The sequence below is a fragment of the Stenella coeruleoalba genome, assembly GCF_951394435.1.
Source record: "Stenella coeruleoalba genome assembly, chromosome: 5".
Classification (NCBI taxonomy): domain Eukaryota; kingdom Metazoa; phylum Chordata; class Mammalia; order Artiodactyla; family Delphinidae; genus Stenella; species Stenella coeruleoalba.
In genome coordinates this window covers 30,388,000-30,407,768 of record NC_137150.1, presented here as the reverse complement: position 1 = coordinate 30,407,768, position 19,769 = coordinate 30,388,000, and the positions used below count along the sequence as shown (strand labels likewise).

Sequence of the window (19,769 nt, the reverse complement as noted above, 5' to 3'; positions counted from 1 at the left end):
TGTTCAGTGATATCTCACTGTGCTTTTGATTGGCATTTCCATGATGATTAGTGATGCTGAGCATCTTTTCATGTGGCAGTTGGCCATCTGTAAGTCTTCTTTGCAAACATGCCTACTCAGTCCTCTGTCCAATTTTAATTGGATTGTTTGTTTCTTCAATGTTGAGTTTTATGAGTTCTTTATGTATTTTGGATATTAACCCCTTGTCAAATATATTGTTTGCAAATATTTCTCCTATTCAGTAGGCATCCTTTTCATTTTGTTGACAGTTTTCTTTGCTGTGCAAAAAGCTTTTAAATTTGATGTAGTCCCATTTGTTTATTTTTCCTTTTGTTTCCCTTGCCTGAAGAGAAACATCCAAAAAAATATTACTAAGACTGATGTCAAAGAGAGGACTGTGACTTCTTCCAGAAGTTTTATGGTTTCAGGTCTTAACATTTAAGTGTTTAATCCATTTTGATTTTGTTTCTGTACATTGTGTGAGAAAGCAGTCCAGTCTGATTCTTTTGCATGTATGTGTCCAGTTTTCCCATCACTACTTTTTGAAGAGACTGTCTTTTTCCTATTATATACTCTTGCTTCCTTTGCTGTAGATTAATTGACCACATGTGGGTCAGTTTCTTTCTGGTCTCTATTCTGTTCCAGTGATCTATCTGTCTGTTTTTGTACCAGTACCATACTGTTTTGATTACCATAGCTTTGTAGCATAGTCTGAAATCAGGGAGCAAGATTCCTCCAGCTTTACTCTTTTTAATCAAGATTGCTTTGGTAGTTAAAGGTCTTCTGTGGTTCCATATACTTTTTAGAATTATTCTTGTTCTGTAAAAATCGTCATGGGTATTTTCATATGGATTCTAGTAAATCTGTAGATAGCTTTGAGTATTACGGACATTTTAACAATATTTATTCTTTCAATCTATGAACATGGGATATCTGGTTTTTTGTATCATCTTTAGTTTCCTTCAACAATGTTTTATGAGTATAGATTTTCCACCTCCTTGGTTAAGTTTATTCCTAGGTATTTTATTCTTTTCAATGAGATTTTAAATGGAATTGTTTTCTTGTCTTCTCTGACAGTTCATTACTAATGTTTCGAAAAGCATCAAATTTCTGTATATTAATCTTGTATCCTGTAATGTTACTAAATTCATTTATTAGTTCTAACAATATTTTGGTGGAGACTTCAGGGTTTTCCATATATAGTATCATACCATCTGCAAATAGTGACAGTTTTATTTCTTCCCTTCAAATCTGGATTCCTTTCTTTCTTCTTCTTCTCTGATTGCTGTGGCTAAGACTTCCAATACTATGTTAAATAGAAGTGGTGAGAGTGGGCATACTTGTCTTATTCCTGATTTTAGAAGAAAAGCTTTCAGGTTTCCACTACTGAGTATGATGTTAGCTGTGAGTTTGTCATAAACAGACTTTATTATGTTGCCATGTTTCCTCTATACCAACTTCAATGAGAGTTTTTATCACGACTGAATGTTGAATTTTGTTAACTGAAATGATTATGTGATTTTTATTCTTTTCGTGAATGTGGCGTATCACACTGATTGCTTTACAAATGTTGAACCATCCTTGTGTCCCTATATTAAACCCAACTTGGTCATGGTGCATGGTTCTTTTTATATATTGCTGAATTTGGTTTACTAATATTTTCTTGAGGTTTTCTGCAGCTATACTCATCAGAGACATTGGTCTGTAATTTCTTTTTTTCTTTTTTCTTTTGTAGTCTTTGTCTGGTTTTGGTATCTGTGTGATAGTGGCCTCGTAGAATGAATTTGGGGATGTTCCCTCCTCTTCAATTTTTTGGAAAAGTTTGAGAAGGATAGGTAGTAGCTATTCTTCATATGTTTGGTAGAATTCCCCTGTGAAGCCATCCAGACCTGGACCACACTTGCCCTGTTCAGAAGTAGGCCAGGTCAGAGCCAGCTCTAGACCAGTATGTGGTTCAAACCTCTCATTCCCCAAGGAGGATCCCCGAGCTTCTGACATCCTCTCCTCACTAGGGTGCAAGTCCAGACCTGATCATTTCTCCTCCCTTCCTATCCAACTCCATGTGGATCTTTCTTTAGTCTTGGTTATAGAAAAGCCTTTCTCCCAGCCTACACTTTGTTTCAACGACAGTAGGCACACACGTACTGTATTTCTGAGGTGTTCATGGGGGGGGGGGGGGGGAGGGAGCTCAGCATCCTCATATTCTGCCATTTTGATCTCCCTCTTTCAGAATTATTATATTGCCTTTATTAGTTTTGCAAACTGTTTCTCTTGAAATTTCTAAACTTTCAATATCACTCCCAAATAGTAATCATACTTCATTTTATTATCCAAATGTGTCAGCTTATATTGCCAATATTAAAGAGGAGTTGTGAGAGTGGACATCCCTGCCTTGTTTGACTTCAGTGAAAATGACTCTACTAGTTTCCCTTGAGCATTATGTTGGCTTTGGGGTTAAAAGGCTTTTTTTTCCTTCCATTTTCTACTTTTCACTCTTTACATATCCCTTTATTCATCAATACTCCTCTGTATACTTCCCCCAAAAAACAAAACTCTTACACAACTACAGTACAATGATCAGAACGATGAAATTAACAATTATGTTCTAACCCACAGAACTGATTTCGGATTTCAGTATTTGTCTCAATAATGTTCTTTTTACCAAAAAAAATCTAAGATCATGCATTGCATTCAGTTCCTTTAGTATCGAATATGGAACAGTTCTCTGAGTCATTTCTTTGTATTTCATGATACTGACACTTCTAAAGAGTACAGTATATTGTGAAAAATATATCTCAATTTGAGCTCGTCCAACGTTTCCTCATGAGTAGGTTCAGACTCTGAACTTTTGGTAAGAATACTACAAAAGTAAGGTTGAGTTCTTCTTCTAGGTGCATAACACAAAGTACATGCTATTAACTGGTTCTATAACTGGCAGTGTTCGCTTTCATCATTTGTTTATGGTAGTGTCTACCAAGTCTGTACAGGTAAAGTATCAATACCATTTTACCCATAATAGATATCTTGTAAGGAGACAATTTGAGGAGGTAAATACTGTGTTCTTCACTTTCCCCCACTAGTTTTACAGTGCGAGCACTGAGTTAAAAATTTACTTTAGTTTATACTTTTTACACTCGTCAGTGTGGTTATGTTATTTATGCTATGGCATGGCATGGTTCATCTGTTCTGACAGCATCCAGTTTTAGGATTTTCCCTCCATCTTTACTGATTTTTTTTTTCTTTCTGAGTATGTGAAACATGAAGATAACTCCAAAGTCAAGATTATTCAAAAAGTATATTCCAGTAAGTAACATCCCTTTACCTCAATTCCCTCTAAGCTTTCCACTTCATTTACATACACACACACCCAACGGGTAGCCAATCATTCTATCTTATCTTTTTTTTCTTTTTGGTCAAGTGACCAGATACATGTGTATATTCTATTATTTCCCTTTCTTTCTTCTTAAAAAAAACCTCGAATACTTTTAGACACTCTTTTGCACTTTGCACTTAAAAAAATGTATCCTGAAAATCTCCTTGCATTTGTCCACAGAGATCTTCCTCATAATTTTTTGCAATGACAAAAAAATCCATTGTATAAGTTGTACCACAGTTTATTCAATCATTGTCGTATATCTCAGCATTTAGGTTGTTCCCAGTATTTTACAAGTACAAACAATATGGTATTTAGTAACCCTATGAATTTGTTTTCATAAAACTGGAGGTATATCTTCATGGCAAATTCCAGAAACAGGATGGCTAGGTCAAAAGATAAAAACATATGTAATTTTGGTAGATAATGTCAAATTTCTTTCCATGAGAATTGTATCAATTTGATATCCAACAAACAATGTAATAGTGCCTGTTTCCTCACAGCCTAAAAAACAGAGTGTTGTTATAACTTAATTTTTATCAATCTGATAGGCGAAAATGGTATCTTGGTGTAGCGGTATTTTGTAGTTCTCTTCTTTCATATGTTTTAATATCTGCTTACTACAGTTTCACAGGTACTTGGGTCTATTTTAGATTTTTACTATACTGCACTGATGTGAGAGACAGTAAGTTTTCTCTCTTAAACATATTAAGAAAATATGCATCTGTGTCTGTTTTATTAGAATGTTTTAAAATCCATTTTGTCAAATGTTTTTTCAGGAACTATGAAAACAGCTGAAAGGAAGTGGCAAGGGATAAGAACAGAAAATTCAGAAATGGCTCTTAAGCCACACTCGTAAGAGAAATACAAATTAAATCATCCAAATACAAAAATTAACCATGGATCAATGACCTACATATAAGATCTAAAATGATAAAACTATTAAAGAAAACATAGAGATAAATATTCAGGCTCTTAGAATTTGCAATGGATTCTTAGATTTGACACCACAAGCATGAGTAAAAAAATGAAAAAATAGGTAAGTTGGACTTCATAAAAGTTTAAAACTTTTGTTCATCAAAGAATATTTTTAAGAAAGTGAAGAGACAACCTACAGAGCGGGAAGCCAATAGCTGCAAGTTATTAACAGTTGCATGTTGTATATCTGATAAGGGTTTAATATCCAGAATATATAAAGAACTCTAATAACTCACAATAAAAATAAAATCCATCTAATTTTAAAATAAGCACAGGATCAAATACACATTTGTTCAAGAAAGATATACAAATTGCCAAAAGTACATGAAAAGATGCTCAAGATCACTGGTGATTAAGAAAATGCAAATCAAAACCATAATAAGAAATCACTTCATACCCCCTAGGTCAATAAAATTTAAAAATCAGAAAATAAAAGTGTTTTAGAGGATGTGGAGAAATAAGAATCTTCATACATTTCTGGAATTTAAAATGGTGCCGCTGCTGTGAAAACAGTTTGGCAGTTCCTCAAAAAGTTAAAATAGAATTACCATATGATCCAGCAATTTCACTCCTAGGTATTTACACCGAAGAATTAAAAAATAAGTACTCAAGCAGATATCTGTCCACGAATGTTCACAGCAATATTCACAGCAACCAAAAAGTGAAAACCACCCAATGTCCATTGACAGATGAATGGATAAACAAATTGTAACATATACATAAAATGAAATAAATTATCAGTACATGCTACTACCTGGATAAACCTTGAAGACATTATGCTAAATGAAAGACATCAAAAACAAAAGGTCACATATTGGACAATTCCTTTTATATAAAATGACTAAAACAGGCAAATCCATAGGAGTAGAAAGCAGATCAGTGGTTGCCAAGGGTTGCAGGGAAGAAGGGAATGAGGAATGACTACGTAATGAATATTAGGTATTCTTCTGGGGTGATAAAAAGAAGTTTTGATACTAGAGAGAGGTGGCTGCACAACACTGTTAATGTGCTAAAAACTACTGAACTGCCCACTTTAAAATGGTTGTTAAATGTTTAAGTGAATTTCACCTCAACTTAAAAAAATCATACTGACATATTTTTAAATCATTCCTAAGAGCAATACAAAAATTTGATAAAAACTCTTTGTTGAAAAGACCAAGAAGAAACAGACATTTTCATATATTAATGATAGGAGTAAAAATGGGTACAATTCCCATATCAGGAAATTTGGCAATATCTAATATAATTACAAATATATTAACCTACAGACATTCTTCCACCAGGAGCAAGTAAGGTACACACAAAACTACTCACTGTAACAGAAAAAGACTACAGATAATGCAATGGTCTGTTAACAGAAGACTAATTAAATAAATTGTTGTACATACACACAAAGAAATGAATGCTACGATGCTGGAAAAGGGAGGGGAGGGGAGGGGAGGGGAGGGGAGAAGGGAAGGAAGGAAGGAAACCAAGAAAGCTCTCTATACACCAGTATCTTTTTTGGGGGGGGGGTGCGGAAAGAGCATATATTTCCTATTTATATAGATAGACGAATATACAACAAAGTAGTTAAGAGCAATTAACTCTGTGGACATAGATAGGAAGGCAAGAAGTGGTAAAGGCTTTTTGCTTTACATATCTCTCTTTTTTTTTTTTTTTGGTTTTTTGAACCATGGGAATGAATTACAAAAGGAAAAAATTTTAAGACTACCAGTTGTTTTAAAATCAAAACTCAATCTAACAGGACAATTACAGTTTAGACAAGATAACACATGTAAAGCACGTCACTCGGTGCTTGCCTTTCCCATTTTAAGACTGTAAAATTAACAAACTCACTTTCCTTCAAATAAACTAATCTCTTGCCAATCCTCACCTGTCTCTATGCTCTAGGATTCAGCCATAAACTCTCTTTATGTCCTACAGTGTGCTGTATTTTCTTGTCTTCCGGAATTTTTACACAGTCTGTTAACTTTGGCCTTTCTCCTCCTCCTTAATTTTCTCTTACTCAACCTCAGTCCCAGGGTAGAGTTTCTTCCTCTGAGATGCATTTTCTTACAAATATCCCCACATTCACACATACACAGAAACACACAGCCTAGGTTGGATCAGAAGCCCCTCCTTGTTATTCCAACACTACCTTCTGGTTAGACATACAGACTTCAGATTGAGACAAGCCTGAATCTAAATCGTGAATTTGGCACTTACAAACTGTATGATGTCCAAAAACGAACCTAAGCCCTGTATTCTCAGTTTCCTGAACTACAGAATAAAAATCACATCTGACTGATAGTAGTGTCAAACCAATATTAAATGAGCTAATGTATGTAAAGCACACAGCTTGGCACATACTAGTCATTAAACTGTAACCAGTTTTATTATTATTACTTTCATGGCACTGAGCACTTTAGTAAACTTTAGTAAACTAGTGGTATATTTCCCTCTTTTTCTTTGCGATAAAGCCTTCTTTAAAAATTAAACTTACTCTTAATACTGGGGCAGAGACTGTCTTGATAATATCTGTATACTTTGGAACAGTGCTTAGTATAACTTAGGTACTCTGTAAATATTTGATAAACTTATGTCAATATGGTGAGCGATAACTTAGAAATAAGAAAACCTTCAAGAAATCAATCTGATCAGTGATCTCAATAAAAGACAACCATTCTTTCTGTATCAGTAAGTAAAGAACGGTGTTTACCAACTGATTTTCCCCATGTAGCACATTTAACCTGTTAATATTTATTCTAGAGAAAAAAAGTATCAGTTATCTATTAATATGATAAAAATAAAACTTTACTTTTAACAAATTGTCTATGGATTCCAAATGACTGTAAACTTAAGAAAAACTGATTTTCATACTTATGTTACCTTGAATTATTTAAGCTTCAAGCATTTCATCTATAACATGAGGACTCAATGAATTTTAGCAACTAGCACAGTTTACAATATGGAGCACAGATACAAATAATATCAGTAAATATTAATTACAAAATCTTATGATCTAAAAAGCCAATTCATTAATTTAAGATTTCCTTCAAAATATTAAAAAATTCAGAAGTCTGTTGAGTAAAACTGAACCAGAAAAAAAAGAGAAATATACTTAAATAAAAATAATTTTATCAGAAAAAGATGAGCACATAATTCCAGGATCAATTATAAAATGACTAACACAAGGTAAAGTAAAATTGACACTGCTGGACTGACAGTCTTAATGTACATCATTTATTCCAACATTCTGTACCTCGACATCCTGAACACTGGATAAAAAAGTTGATTAAATCCAGAAGTGCGATGTCCCTGTCTTGTTTATATGATTCAATCCAGTCATCAACCACAGACTGTGGGGGGAAAAAAACCATAAAATTAAAAATTAAAAAATTTATATTATAGCAAATAAATTTTCAAAAAATTCCTGTTTTTCCATGTGTATCTATTTAAACAAGCAAACTACTTACCTAAAATTATCTCTCTGTAGCCAAATAAAACTAGAGATTCCCTCATATTGAAAGGCAATTCAAAGGTAAATTACTAGGTTTCAGAAATTTGTGCAAAATAGAGCACAATATAAGCCTGACTTTACCAGTCACATTAAGTCCAATAATTATTAAACAACTATAGATACTAATATTCAAACCATACTATGAAAATAACTAAAAAAGTAACTTCACTTATACATAGATATAAGCTTTCTGAGTATCAGAAAACCCAGCAGAGAATAAAAAGAATACACACCATATATAATAAAATGTATTTTTTTCCCAGGTATACAAGGATGACTCAATATTAGGAACTCAATTCAATTTATCAACAATGTAAAGAAGAAAAATAAATGATTTTAATACTAGATCTCAAAAAGGTATCTGATAAAAATCCTGCAGCCAAGCTTAATAAAAAATGTCTAGAAAAACTAGTGTTATGTGATATGTTGGTAAACAACATAAAGACAAAGACTACAATATATTTGTTGTTGAAATCCTTAACACTTTTCAGCTCTAAAAAAGAATGAGGCAAGGATGCATCCCTAAGCATTCAACACAGATTTTAAAAGTTTTTAGTTTGTGCAAAAATTAGTAAAATATCAGGAAACACAATTCTCCTTTCCTATAGTTGATAAGAAAATTTGAGTCTCTACCAAACTGACTTGAAAGATTAATAAAAAAATTTGACAAGACAACTGACAAAAGATAAATGTACAAAATAAAATTTTAATATTGGCAATATATAAGAAATATAAATAGATTGAGAAGGCTGTTCACAATGAAAATCATCTAAAAACAAACTCAAAGACTGTATAAATTTTAATGATGAAAATTATAAAAAATTTACAGGATACGGAAAATGACCTAAATAAGTTTCATATACTGAATTTTTTAAAAAAGATTTAGTGCTGTATCAATAAAGTCTTTCCAAATTGCTAGATAAATTTAATGTGATTCCACTTAGCATACTACCAGGCAGAATTGTTGAGGGTCTTTCTGGGGGTGGGAGGTGGGAAAGCACAGGAGACCAATAAAAATAATTTTTAAAACAATTTTAAATAAATTTTTAGTTTTGTACTTAGGTATAATTATATACAGTAAATGCGTAAATCTTAAGTTACTCCTTGATGAAAGTTTACATATACATACACCTGTATAACCATAACCAAAATGAAAATATAAAAAAATTTCCAGAACTGAAACAGGCCACCTCATGTTCCATTCCAGGCAGTAACCATCACAAATGTCAACAGTTTAACTATTATTCCTTTACAGTAGATATGTTTTTAAAATTCATATAATACTGTGCTTTGTGTTTGATTTCTTCCAGCCAATGTTTTATCAGTGAGATTCAGTCATGTTATAGTATGTGTTATCAGTAGTTCCGTGTTTGTACTGCTGGATAGTATTTCATTGTATTAATATAGCATATTTTATAACCCATTTTACTACTGATGTACATGAGCGTCGTTTCCATTTTAGGGCTATCACAAATAAAATTGTTATGACCATACCTGTACACATTGTCTGACATAAACATTTTTTCTGCAGTATATATACCTAGTAGCAGACTTATTAACAAACAGAATACATATATATTGAGGGCCAGTACACAATGTCATCCAATTTTCCAAAACAGATGTATTAAATTATACATCCTCCAGCAATGTATGACATTAGGTGCTCCACATCCTCACCAATACCAGGTGTTGTCAGCCCTTTTATTTTAACCCATTCTGCTGGAGCGTACCCCTTTCCCTTCTTTAATGATCTCTTCTGAGGAGCAATCGTATTTCCTTCTCTAATATGAAAGGGGGACTTTATCATTAACTGCTGATGTATATAACACTGTTTCTCTGTCTCATCACATTAGTGTCTGGAAGATTTTGTTTTAAAAGTACAAAGAAAATACAACGGTGGTAGGAGAGGCTAAAAAGAAAAAGAAAGAACAGCATGGTATCTGTTCAGGGTTCACTTCTGTTGCATAATGTGTTCAGGCCCTCTTGGCTAAAAATGGTGGTGAGGCCTAAGAATGGATAGAGCAGGTTAACAATGACTTTGAGACTCAGGAGCAAAGCAGAAATGCTTTGTGACCCAGGTAATGAAGTATGGCACAAAGCAGAGAAGGAAGCCATTTCCCCACTTCTATATGGGGCCCAGCATTGTGAACACACTCTGAACATGGTGACCAAATTTTTCTTTAGCTCCCAAAGCACAAATATTAATTTATAATCCCACCAGTTGTATATGAAGAGCACAAAACATTCTGAATAAATAAGGCTAATGAGGAGGGACTTGCATTAGAAATATTAAAATAATACAAAAATACTGAAAACAATATAGATTGAAAGCAATGTAGGCCTAGAAAAGTAATACAAGACAGTAGAGCATAGAAACAGATCCAGGTATATTTAAAACAAGCTATAACAGAGGAGATATTTCAATTTTAGATGGAAAAGGGTGGTTTATTTAATAAATAATACTGATATAATTGGTTATTCACCTGGAAGGAAACAAAGTTATACCTTTTAAAAGTTATCAGAGACGTGTAGGGGCAAAGGAATCTAAACAACTAATACAATACCGTAGTGAAGAATTCAATACAGAATGTATTTATTATTTATTTACCCATTCAACCATTCTGTATCTTTTGATTAGAGAACTTAGTGAATTTACATTTAAAGTAACTACTGATAGGTATGTGCTTATTGCCATTTTGTTAATTGTTTTCAAGCTGTTTTTGTAGTTCCTCTCTATTCCTTTCTTCTTCTCTTGCAACAAATGAAAATGGCAATGTAACATACCAAAATTTATGGGATGCAGCAAAAGCAGTTCTAAGAGAGAAGTTCACTGTGATAAATACCTACCTCAAGAAACAAGAAAAATCTCAAATAAACAACCTAATTTTACATCTCAAGGAACTTAAAAAAAAAAGAACAAATGAAGCCCAAAGTTAGTGGCAGGAAGGAAATAATAACGATTAGAGCAGAAATAAATGAAACAGAGACTAAAAAGCCAACAGAAAAGATCAATGAAACTAAAAGCTGGTTCTTTGAAAAAATAAACAAAATTGACAAACCTTTACCTAGACTCATCAAGAAAAAGAGAACTCAAAAAAATAAAATCAGGGCTTCCCTGTTGGCACAGTGGTTGAGAGTCCGCCTGCCGATGCAGGGGACGCGGGTTGGTGCCCCGGTCCGGGATGATCCCACATGCCGCGGAGCCGCTGGGCCTGTGAGCCGTGGCCGCTGAGCCTGCACGTCCGGAGCCGGTGCTCCGCAACAGTAGAGAGGCCGCAGCAGTGAGAGGTCCACCGCAAAAAAAATAAATAAAATAAAATAAAATAAAATCAGAAATGAAAGAGAAGTTACAACTGATTCCATAAAAATGCAAAGGGTCATAAGAGACTACTATGAACAATCATATGCCAACAAATTGGACAACCTAGGAAAAAAATGAGTAAATTCCTAGAAACATACAACCTAGTAATACTATATCATGATGAAATGGAAAATCTAAACTGACCCCAATTACTAGCAAAGATTTTGAATCAGTAATTAAAAACCTCCCAACAAACAAAAGTCCAGGACCAGAAGGCTTCACTGGTGACTTCTAACAAACATTCTAAGAATTAATGCCAGTCCTTCTCAAACTCTTTCAAAAAAAGGAAGAGAGTGGAAATCTTCCAAACACATTTTATGAGGCCAGTACTACCCTGATACCAAAACCAGAAAAAAAATGCCACAAGAAAAGGCCAATATTCCTGATAAACATAGATGCAAAAATCCTCAACAAATATTAGCAAATCAAATTCAACGATGCATTAATAGGATCATATACCATGACTGAGCAGGATTTAGTCCTGTGATGCAAGGATGGTTCAAGATGCAAAAATAAATGTGATACACATTAACAGAATAAAAGATAAAAACTGCATGATCATATCAATAAGTGCAGGAAAAGCTTCTGACACAATACAGTATTCATTTATGACAAAAACTCTAAAACAAACTGGGTATAGAAGGAACAAACCTCAACACAATAAAGGCCATATATAACGCCCACAGCCAACATTACTCAATAGTGTAAGGCTGAAAAGATTTTCTCTAAGATCAGGAAAGACCAGAGTGAACAAACACTCTCATCACTCCTAGTCAACATAATACTAGAAGTCCTAGCCAGAGCAATCAGTCAAGAAAAATAAAAGGTATCCAAATAGAAAAGGAAGAAGTAAAACTTTTTTTTTCAGATGATATGACCTTCCATACAGAAAATCTTAAAGACTCCATCAAAAAACTGTTAGAAAAAATAAACTTATTAAGTTACAGGATACAAAATCAACATACAGAAAACAGTTGCATTTCTATACTACATAAAATTGCATTTCTATATTACATCAAATTTAATAAATCACTAAATTTAATAGCAAAAAATCCAATTTAAAAGTTGGCAGAGAAACTGAATAGTTTTCCAAAGAAGGAATACAACTGGCCAAGAAATACGTGAAAAGACGCTCAACATCACTAATCATCAGGAAAATGTAAATCAAAACCACAATGAGATATTAATGTCACACCTGTTTGGAACAGCTATTAAAAAGATAAGAGATAACAAGTGTTGGTGAGGGTGTGCATTGCTGGTGGGAATGCCAACTGGTACAGCCACTATGTAACACAGTACAGATGTTCCTCAAAAAATTAAAAAATAGAACTACCATATGATCCAGAAATCCCACTTCTGGGTATATATGCAGAGGAATTAAAATCAGGATTTTATTAAAATATCTGCACTTCCATGTTCACTGCATTCACAATAGCCAAAATATGGAAACAACCTCAGTGTCTGTTAAAAGATGAATGGATAAGGAAAATGTGGTGTGTGTGTATATATATATATATATATATATATATATATATATATACACACACACACATATATATATATACACACACACAATGGAATACTAATTCGTCCATGAGAAAGAAGGAAATCCTGCCACTTGCAACAACTTGAATGAACCTTGAAGGCACTGTACTAGGTGAAGTAAGTCAGAGAAAGACAAATACTATATGATAACACTTATATGTGGAATCTAAAAAAAAAGCCAAACTCAGAGAAATAGACACAGAGTAGTATTTACCAGGGCTTGAGGGTAAGGGAAATGGTGAGAAGTTGGTCAAAGGGTACAAACTTCCAGTTGAAAGATTAACAAGTTCTGGGGATACAACATACAGAACAGTGACTATAGCTAATAATACTGTATTATATACTTGAATGTTGCTAAAAGAGTACATCTTAAATGTTCTCACCAGAAAAAACAAATGGTAATAATGTGAAGGGATGGAGATGTCAGTTAAAGCTATGGTGGTAATTATTTTGCAACATGCAAATGTATCAAATCAACACACTGTACACCTTAAACTTACACAATCTTATAGTCAATTTTATCTCAATAAAGGTAGAGGAAATAAAAAAGAAAAAACTGCCCATCTAGAATTTTGTTATCTGGCCAAAAGGTATCTTTCAAGTAAAAGCAACATAAAAACTTTTCAAAGAAAACTAAAACAAAACCAAGCAGATAGACTAATAAACACTCCTCTTGAAAGAAAACTACCCAGACTGAATAAAAATCAATCACATGATATTTACAAGAAACACACTTTAAATATAATAGCACAGATAGGTTGCACTAAAAGGGAGAAAAAATGTATACCATGCAAACATTAACTATAAAAAAAGCTGTTATGACTATGTTTACAGCAGACAAATCAAAACAAGGAATTACAAACATAAAAAAAAAACATACTTTATGGGACTTCCTGGTGGCGCAGTGGTTAAGAATCTGCCTGCCAATGCAGGGGACACGGGTTTGAGCCCGATCTGGGAAGATCCCACATGCCACGGAGCAACTAAGCCCGTGTGCCACAACTACTGAGCCTGTGCTCTAGGGCTCACGAGCCATGACTACTGAAGCCCGCACCAGCCCACACCTAGAGCCCATGCTCCACAAGAGAAGCCACCTCAATGAGAAGCCCACACATCACAAGGAAGAGTAGCCCCCGCTCACTGCAACTAGAGAAAGTCCACGCACACCAACGAAGACCCAATGCAGCCATAAATAAATAAATAAATTTAAATAATAAATAAATAAATGTCAGTGTTTACATTATTAAAAAAACATACTTTATAATAATAAAGTGCTACATTCATCAGAAAGATAAAACAATTATAATTTTTTACATACCAAATAACAAGAGTCCCAAAATACATAAAGCAAAAAACTGAACTGAAAGTAAAAATATGCAAATCGATAACCACAGTTGAGATTTTTACTGCATGTCTATTGGTAACTGATAAAAGAAGCAAACACACAAAAAATAGCAAACATACAGAAGATTTGAACAGCACTGCTAATAAACATGACCTAATGAACATGTGTAATTACAACACCAACAATTAGAGAATACACATTCATTTTAGGTACACACTGAACATTCACCAAAAGATCAAAAAGCAAGTCTTTATGAGTTTTTAAGGATGGAAAAAACACAGGGCACATTCTCGGACCATTTTAGATTTAAATTAGACATCAGTAACAAAAACGTTACCTAAAATATCCCCAAATGTTTTGGTAATTAGGGAATATTTTGAAGTGACTGATAATGAAAATACAACGTATCAAAATTTGTAGAATGCAGGTAAAATAGTGCTTAGAGGGAAATTTATAGCTTCACATACTTTATAATAAAAGAAGTTCTAAATCAATGATTTAAGCTCCCACCTTAAGAAACACACATTACATTTAAATGTTGGTTGTCCTCAATTAGGGAGCAGGGAAAGATATTACTCCAAGATTACAAGAAGAAACATTTCTAATAACATATCCACAGCCTCTCAAAGAGGTCATATAGCCTTAGAACATCTAAAATACGAGGTACAGTCACACAGTCATTCTGGGACCTAAGCTGACAGAGGCTCTATTATCCTCTCTAAGAGGTTTCTAAGGTTGATCCTGAAAAGTCAATATCCAGCTGATGAAGAAGTAAACACAGAAAAGCATGGCAGATTTTTGTAATTCAGCTTTGGAAGTAGTACATATCACTCTCTCTAATACTTCATTGGCTAAAACTTGTAAACTAGCCACATCTAGATAGAAGGGGAGCAGAGGGCTTCCCTGGTGGCGCAGTGGTTGAGAGTCCGCCTGCCAATGCAGGGGACACAGGTTCGTGCTCCGGTCTGGGAAGATCCCACATGCCGCGGAGCGGCTGGGCCCGTGAGCCATGGCCGCTGAGCCTGCACGTCCGGAGCCTGTGCTCCACAACGGGAGAGGCCACAACAGTGAGAGGTCCGCATACCGCAAAAAAAAAAAAAAAAAAAGGTGGGGGAGCAGAAACATGAAGTCTGTTTTGGCCAGTACCCTCCTGGAACTTTCTCCACGATGAAAAAAGAAAAATAAATTTTTGATAAGTGGCCAGTCATCTCTGCCAAAATCTGCCCCTGTGGCTATAAATATTTATATGCAGCCTTCTTCCTACACAGAAATAATACTCACCTGCATGGATACTGTAAGTACTGTTTACTGGGGCAAAAATACTATCAATTTAAATGTCTATAAAAGAAGGTTTCACCAAACTAGAATAAAATGTAACTATACAAATGAGCTGTACTGATACGTTAGCACTAATGATACAGTAAGTTATTTGTGACATATTAATTAAAAAGAGAAACATATGATTCTTTTAAAGTAAATGGTATCACACACATGCATTTATAGTAGCATACAAACAGATATACAAAAATTCAAACTGTGACACTGACAGGCTTGCCCTTGATTCATTCCAAGAAGTTTAAATCTAAGACTTTACTAAAATGAAAATCTCTGAGAACTTAGCCACAGATCCTTAAAGGGAAACCATAAGCCAGCATCTGAATCACAGATAACAGTCAAATGATAAATATCATGACATTTGCTATATGATTTTATCATATTACAGTATAAGAAGAAATTTGTAGTTGTTAGAAGTATAATATTTTTAAAACTGAGAAAGAAAAACTAAAGAGAAAACAAAAGAAAATGTCAAGGATAAGAAGAGGAAATAGAAATATGTGAAAAAGAACAGTCAATGTCGTGGTTAAAAATGAGTTTTAAATCTGCCTCTAAGCTTCTTATAAACTAAACCTAAAAAAAAGATAATCAATTCAATATGGATATCTACACAGTACACTGAGTGCACATTCTTCAAACTCTATTAGATAAATATACTTCTTTTGGCAGACCATTTGATAGGACCTCGGTTAAACAGACAAGGTCATAGAGAATTAGTATTCTATATTGTTGCTTAAGAGTAGGTTCATTTGCTTTGGAGAAATACAAGCAGATGGCAATATAGTTACTTCATAAACTAAAGACCCTAACTAGGAATCTTAAATGAATAAAGGGCCCTCCCTCTTCCCAACCAAGAATCACTATATAATAAATTAATATTTAGATGATTTTTTTCACCATAGCCCTTAGTAATATCATATACATGTTTTCTGTGAATGCAAATAAAAAAATAAATACTACATAGGTAGACTAAGAGTTCTTTATTACTCCATGAAACTAGACTGTTATTTTACCCTCAGATATGAGCTAAAATGTTCTTGGTTTTCAGAGTTCTCTAAAGGCTGCTTTTTCTTCTTGTTGATTTTTGTGTTTTAACTAACTGCAGTTTCTGGCCAATCTGATCATATCACTGTCCTTTTACACAACTGTATTATCGCCTAAACTTAGAGAATTTGTTTTTAAGCTCAGATAAATGGTGTGACATCACATGACAGGCCAGATTTTATTCCAGAGTTACGAATGGAATCACAGATTGTAATATCATTTAAATGCCATTTTCAGAAAAATAACTCCCATTTCATACTTTTACTTGATGCTAATCTTAGTTTTGTTTTTCTTTTGTTTTGTATTATTCAGACTGTGAAACAGAAAGCTTCTGTCAACAAGTATACTTTTCAGTTTAATCTGATAACCTAACTAGGTCTGAAGCTGAGTACTGTAATAGTGATGTCTAAATAAATTGGTACAGATAAATTAAAATGACATTTTAAATATCAATTCTCTTAATGTAAAGTTTTTATATTCTTGGCCTCAGAGGAATTGCAGGGGACTATTACAATAAGCTGAGTTGCCTCCTACTCCTAAGCCTGGGAAAACATTATCCAATTAACAGAACTGTTGGTTAGTGTGATACAGGAATGGAGACCATGTCAACACCTATTATATATGAATTTGTGCCAGTGGAGGGATCCTAATAATTTGGATTTGACCACCCAAACTGAAAAGAGCCTTAAGAAGTCAAAGCAAAATAATATGCCTAAAAGACTCAGCAATCAAGAAGGAGAAAAGAAAAAGTAAATTGGGTATATATGAAACAGATGGGAGATTTAAAGCATAAAAAGACTTTCTGGAAGTCTAAAAAAAAAAGACTATCAAATTTAAATATTCATTGGATCAACCTAAGAATAATCACTATAGAGAATGAATTTAACATCCTGGAAGTTGAATGGGGAAAAAAATCTCAACACAAAATAAAAATACAGAAATGGAATTCATGAGGTAAGGGATAAAAGATTGGTAGATATAGCTAAGACTAACAAGTACAGGTGTTTGAGATGGGGAAAAAAGAGAATACAATTAAAGTGATCATTTTAAGAGGAAAAACCACCTGAACAGTGAAAGATTTACATCTGTACATTAACATAGCTTATCTAGTTGTTGCCAGAATTAATGGGAAAATGACACATATAAGCAAGTCAAGATAAAATTCATAAATTCCAAGGAAAAAGAGAAAATCTCATAAATGTCAGGACCAACAGTTAAAGTCAGATAATCTATACAAACTCCACCTCTACATACAGAGCATCCAATCTGCATTCAATGCCTCTCTCTTAAGAAAGCAAATAGCTGCCAACACCAGACATTTAAGGAAAGCCTCTTCATCAGTTATCAATTTACTGTGCCTTGGCTCCAAAGCTACTCTTCAGTATCTGCTCTATAATAATGAATGGGACTTTATAAGCATTTCTCTTTCACAGTAAGCACTATTTAAGCTTTATTAGCATAGAGCTCTGGAAGGACACTGCAGAAGGAAAGGGGTTTTCTCTTCCTGATTTTGGTATGTCAGAGTCTAGCTTTTCTTGCTCTTGCTACATAGTCCAATAGCAGCAAGTGCATAAAAGGAAATCCAGTGGTGTTTGTCCCAGGCTCACGCCAAGAGTATGCAGTCCTTTGGCAACCTTGTACTCCAGCCTGGGATTAGTGATTACCCTCCTAATGCAGCCCTACTGACATAGACACTGGCAGGCTTCAGGTCTCATGCTGGCAGCAGTGCTGCATCTTTCTCTGTACAACTGTCTACCATGCTGAACATGACTGTACCTCAGAATATTGTTTCCTGCTGCCCAGAAACTGTGAACCAGCTCTGGTTAAGGCAATCCAGTGAACTTCTCTGTCATTCAGCAGGCTGTAACTCCACTTTCTCCAACAAGGTCTGAACCCCCGCCTGGGGAAGGGAACCCCTCTCTTCCAAGGCTGTCTTTCCTTGAGAAATCTCCTTCAGCCCTAGAAGATTTAGTGTTATTTTTACATCTTTATAGTTAACTCTTCTATCATAGTTTAGCAATTATGTATAATGCATTTTACCAATTCAAATTACTCTGTAGTTTCGACTCCTGACTGAATCCAGACTGGTACAGAATTAGTCCCAGGAGTGGTTCCAAATGATAAACCAGTAAAGATAAGATTTGGGGACTGGTTTGGTCACGCCCTTGGGATTAAGCACAGGGCTGAGCTGCTCGCCAAGGAAATGGGATGCTAGTAATCTATGGCATACAGTAGTTTCAGAACAGTGAAGCTAACACCTGTGGTACACTGTGATGAAGTGTCAACTCAAGCACATGCCTTGGGAACTTAAGTGGCTGCTATGTTTGCTATTACAGCAGTAGTGAGAACTGTGAGGACAGCAGTATGAGATAGATACTTTTGTGTACAATTGAGCACTTAGAAAATGACAAGCTCAAGTCCATTAACTCTCAGCTTAAGTCACAGTGTGAGAACCAGAGAGCTTCCATGATTCCCCTGGAAGAATCTCTTCTTTCTTATACGTATGGGGCTGATATTGCCGAAGGTCAAGCTAAAAATTTAATTGTGAAGGTTGCTGAATTACAAAAACAGCTGAATTCAATCTCATCAAGTTTCTCATTTGAAAATTAAAACCTTGATCGGGAAAGACTGAGATCCTGAAATTAGAATGGAGATATCTAGTTGGTCTTAGATGAAACTAACAATTTTGACCTCTTTCCCACTCCCTTAGCCCCTCACCACTAATTGTGAGCCTTCCACACCAGTGGAAGTAGCTTGCTTTCCAGCATCTAAGAACACTAGCCTCCCATGGCTTGAAAACCTTCTGATGATCTCACATGGGCAGATGCCTTGAAGGGGGTTGCTCATTCTCCTGAAGACCCACCACAATCAACTCCTTTTGCCATTAGATCCGTAACTAGGGTCAAATCTCAGCATGCTCCAGGGGGACAGGTACACACTATGACCCAAGAGGAAATAGCTTACATACCCAACAGAAATTGGAGAACCATGTGTGGAGTAGATTCCTGAAGTATTTGACCAAAGAGAATGAAATATAATGCTACATCAGGGCAAATTAATTGACATGGGTGCACTCAGTAGAGGTAACAGATTTACTACATTAGTCCATGTACCTGAAAATGGCTCTAATTATTAATTATCTAGTTGGTGCACTAAAAGTTGGATTTAAAGGCTGAGATGCCAGAGCTTTCCTGGCACTGATATGGATGGAGGGAGGAAAGAATCTAATGATTTAGGGAATTGGACTGGATTTATCACGTGAGAATTTCATACTGCTATTCCTCAA

The 19,769-nt window shown here is 34.6% G+C and overlaps 1 protein-coding gene across 5 annotated transcripts in view; it reads right to left on the bottom strand.

The window, feature by feature from the left end:
• The window catches only part of STAG1 (STAG1 cohesin complex component), a gene marked incomplete at its 3' end in the record, with an annotated part of 426,886 nt that overhangs the window by 243,615 nt on the left and 163,502 nt on the right, over window positions 1-19,769 (bottom strand). For 4 of the 5 annotated variants that reach the window (XM_079922183.1, XM_079922181.1, XM_079922182.1 and 1 more), the window contains one exon: window positions 7,596-7,692. In XM_079922183.1, the coding sequence (XP_079778309.1) occupies window positions 7,596-7,692 (97 nt within the window). Of the gene's footprint in view, window positions 1-7,595; window positions 7,693-18,259; window positions 18,443-19,769 lie in introns of all 5 variants that reach the window. The other variant, XM_079922185.1, reaches the window with a different exon arrangement.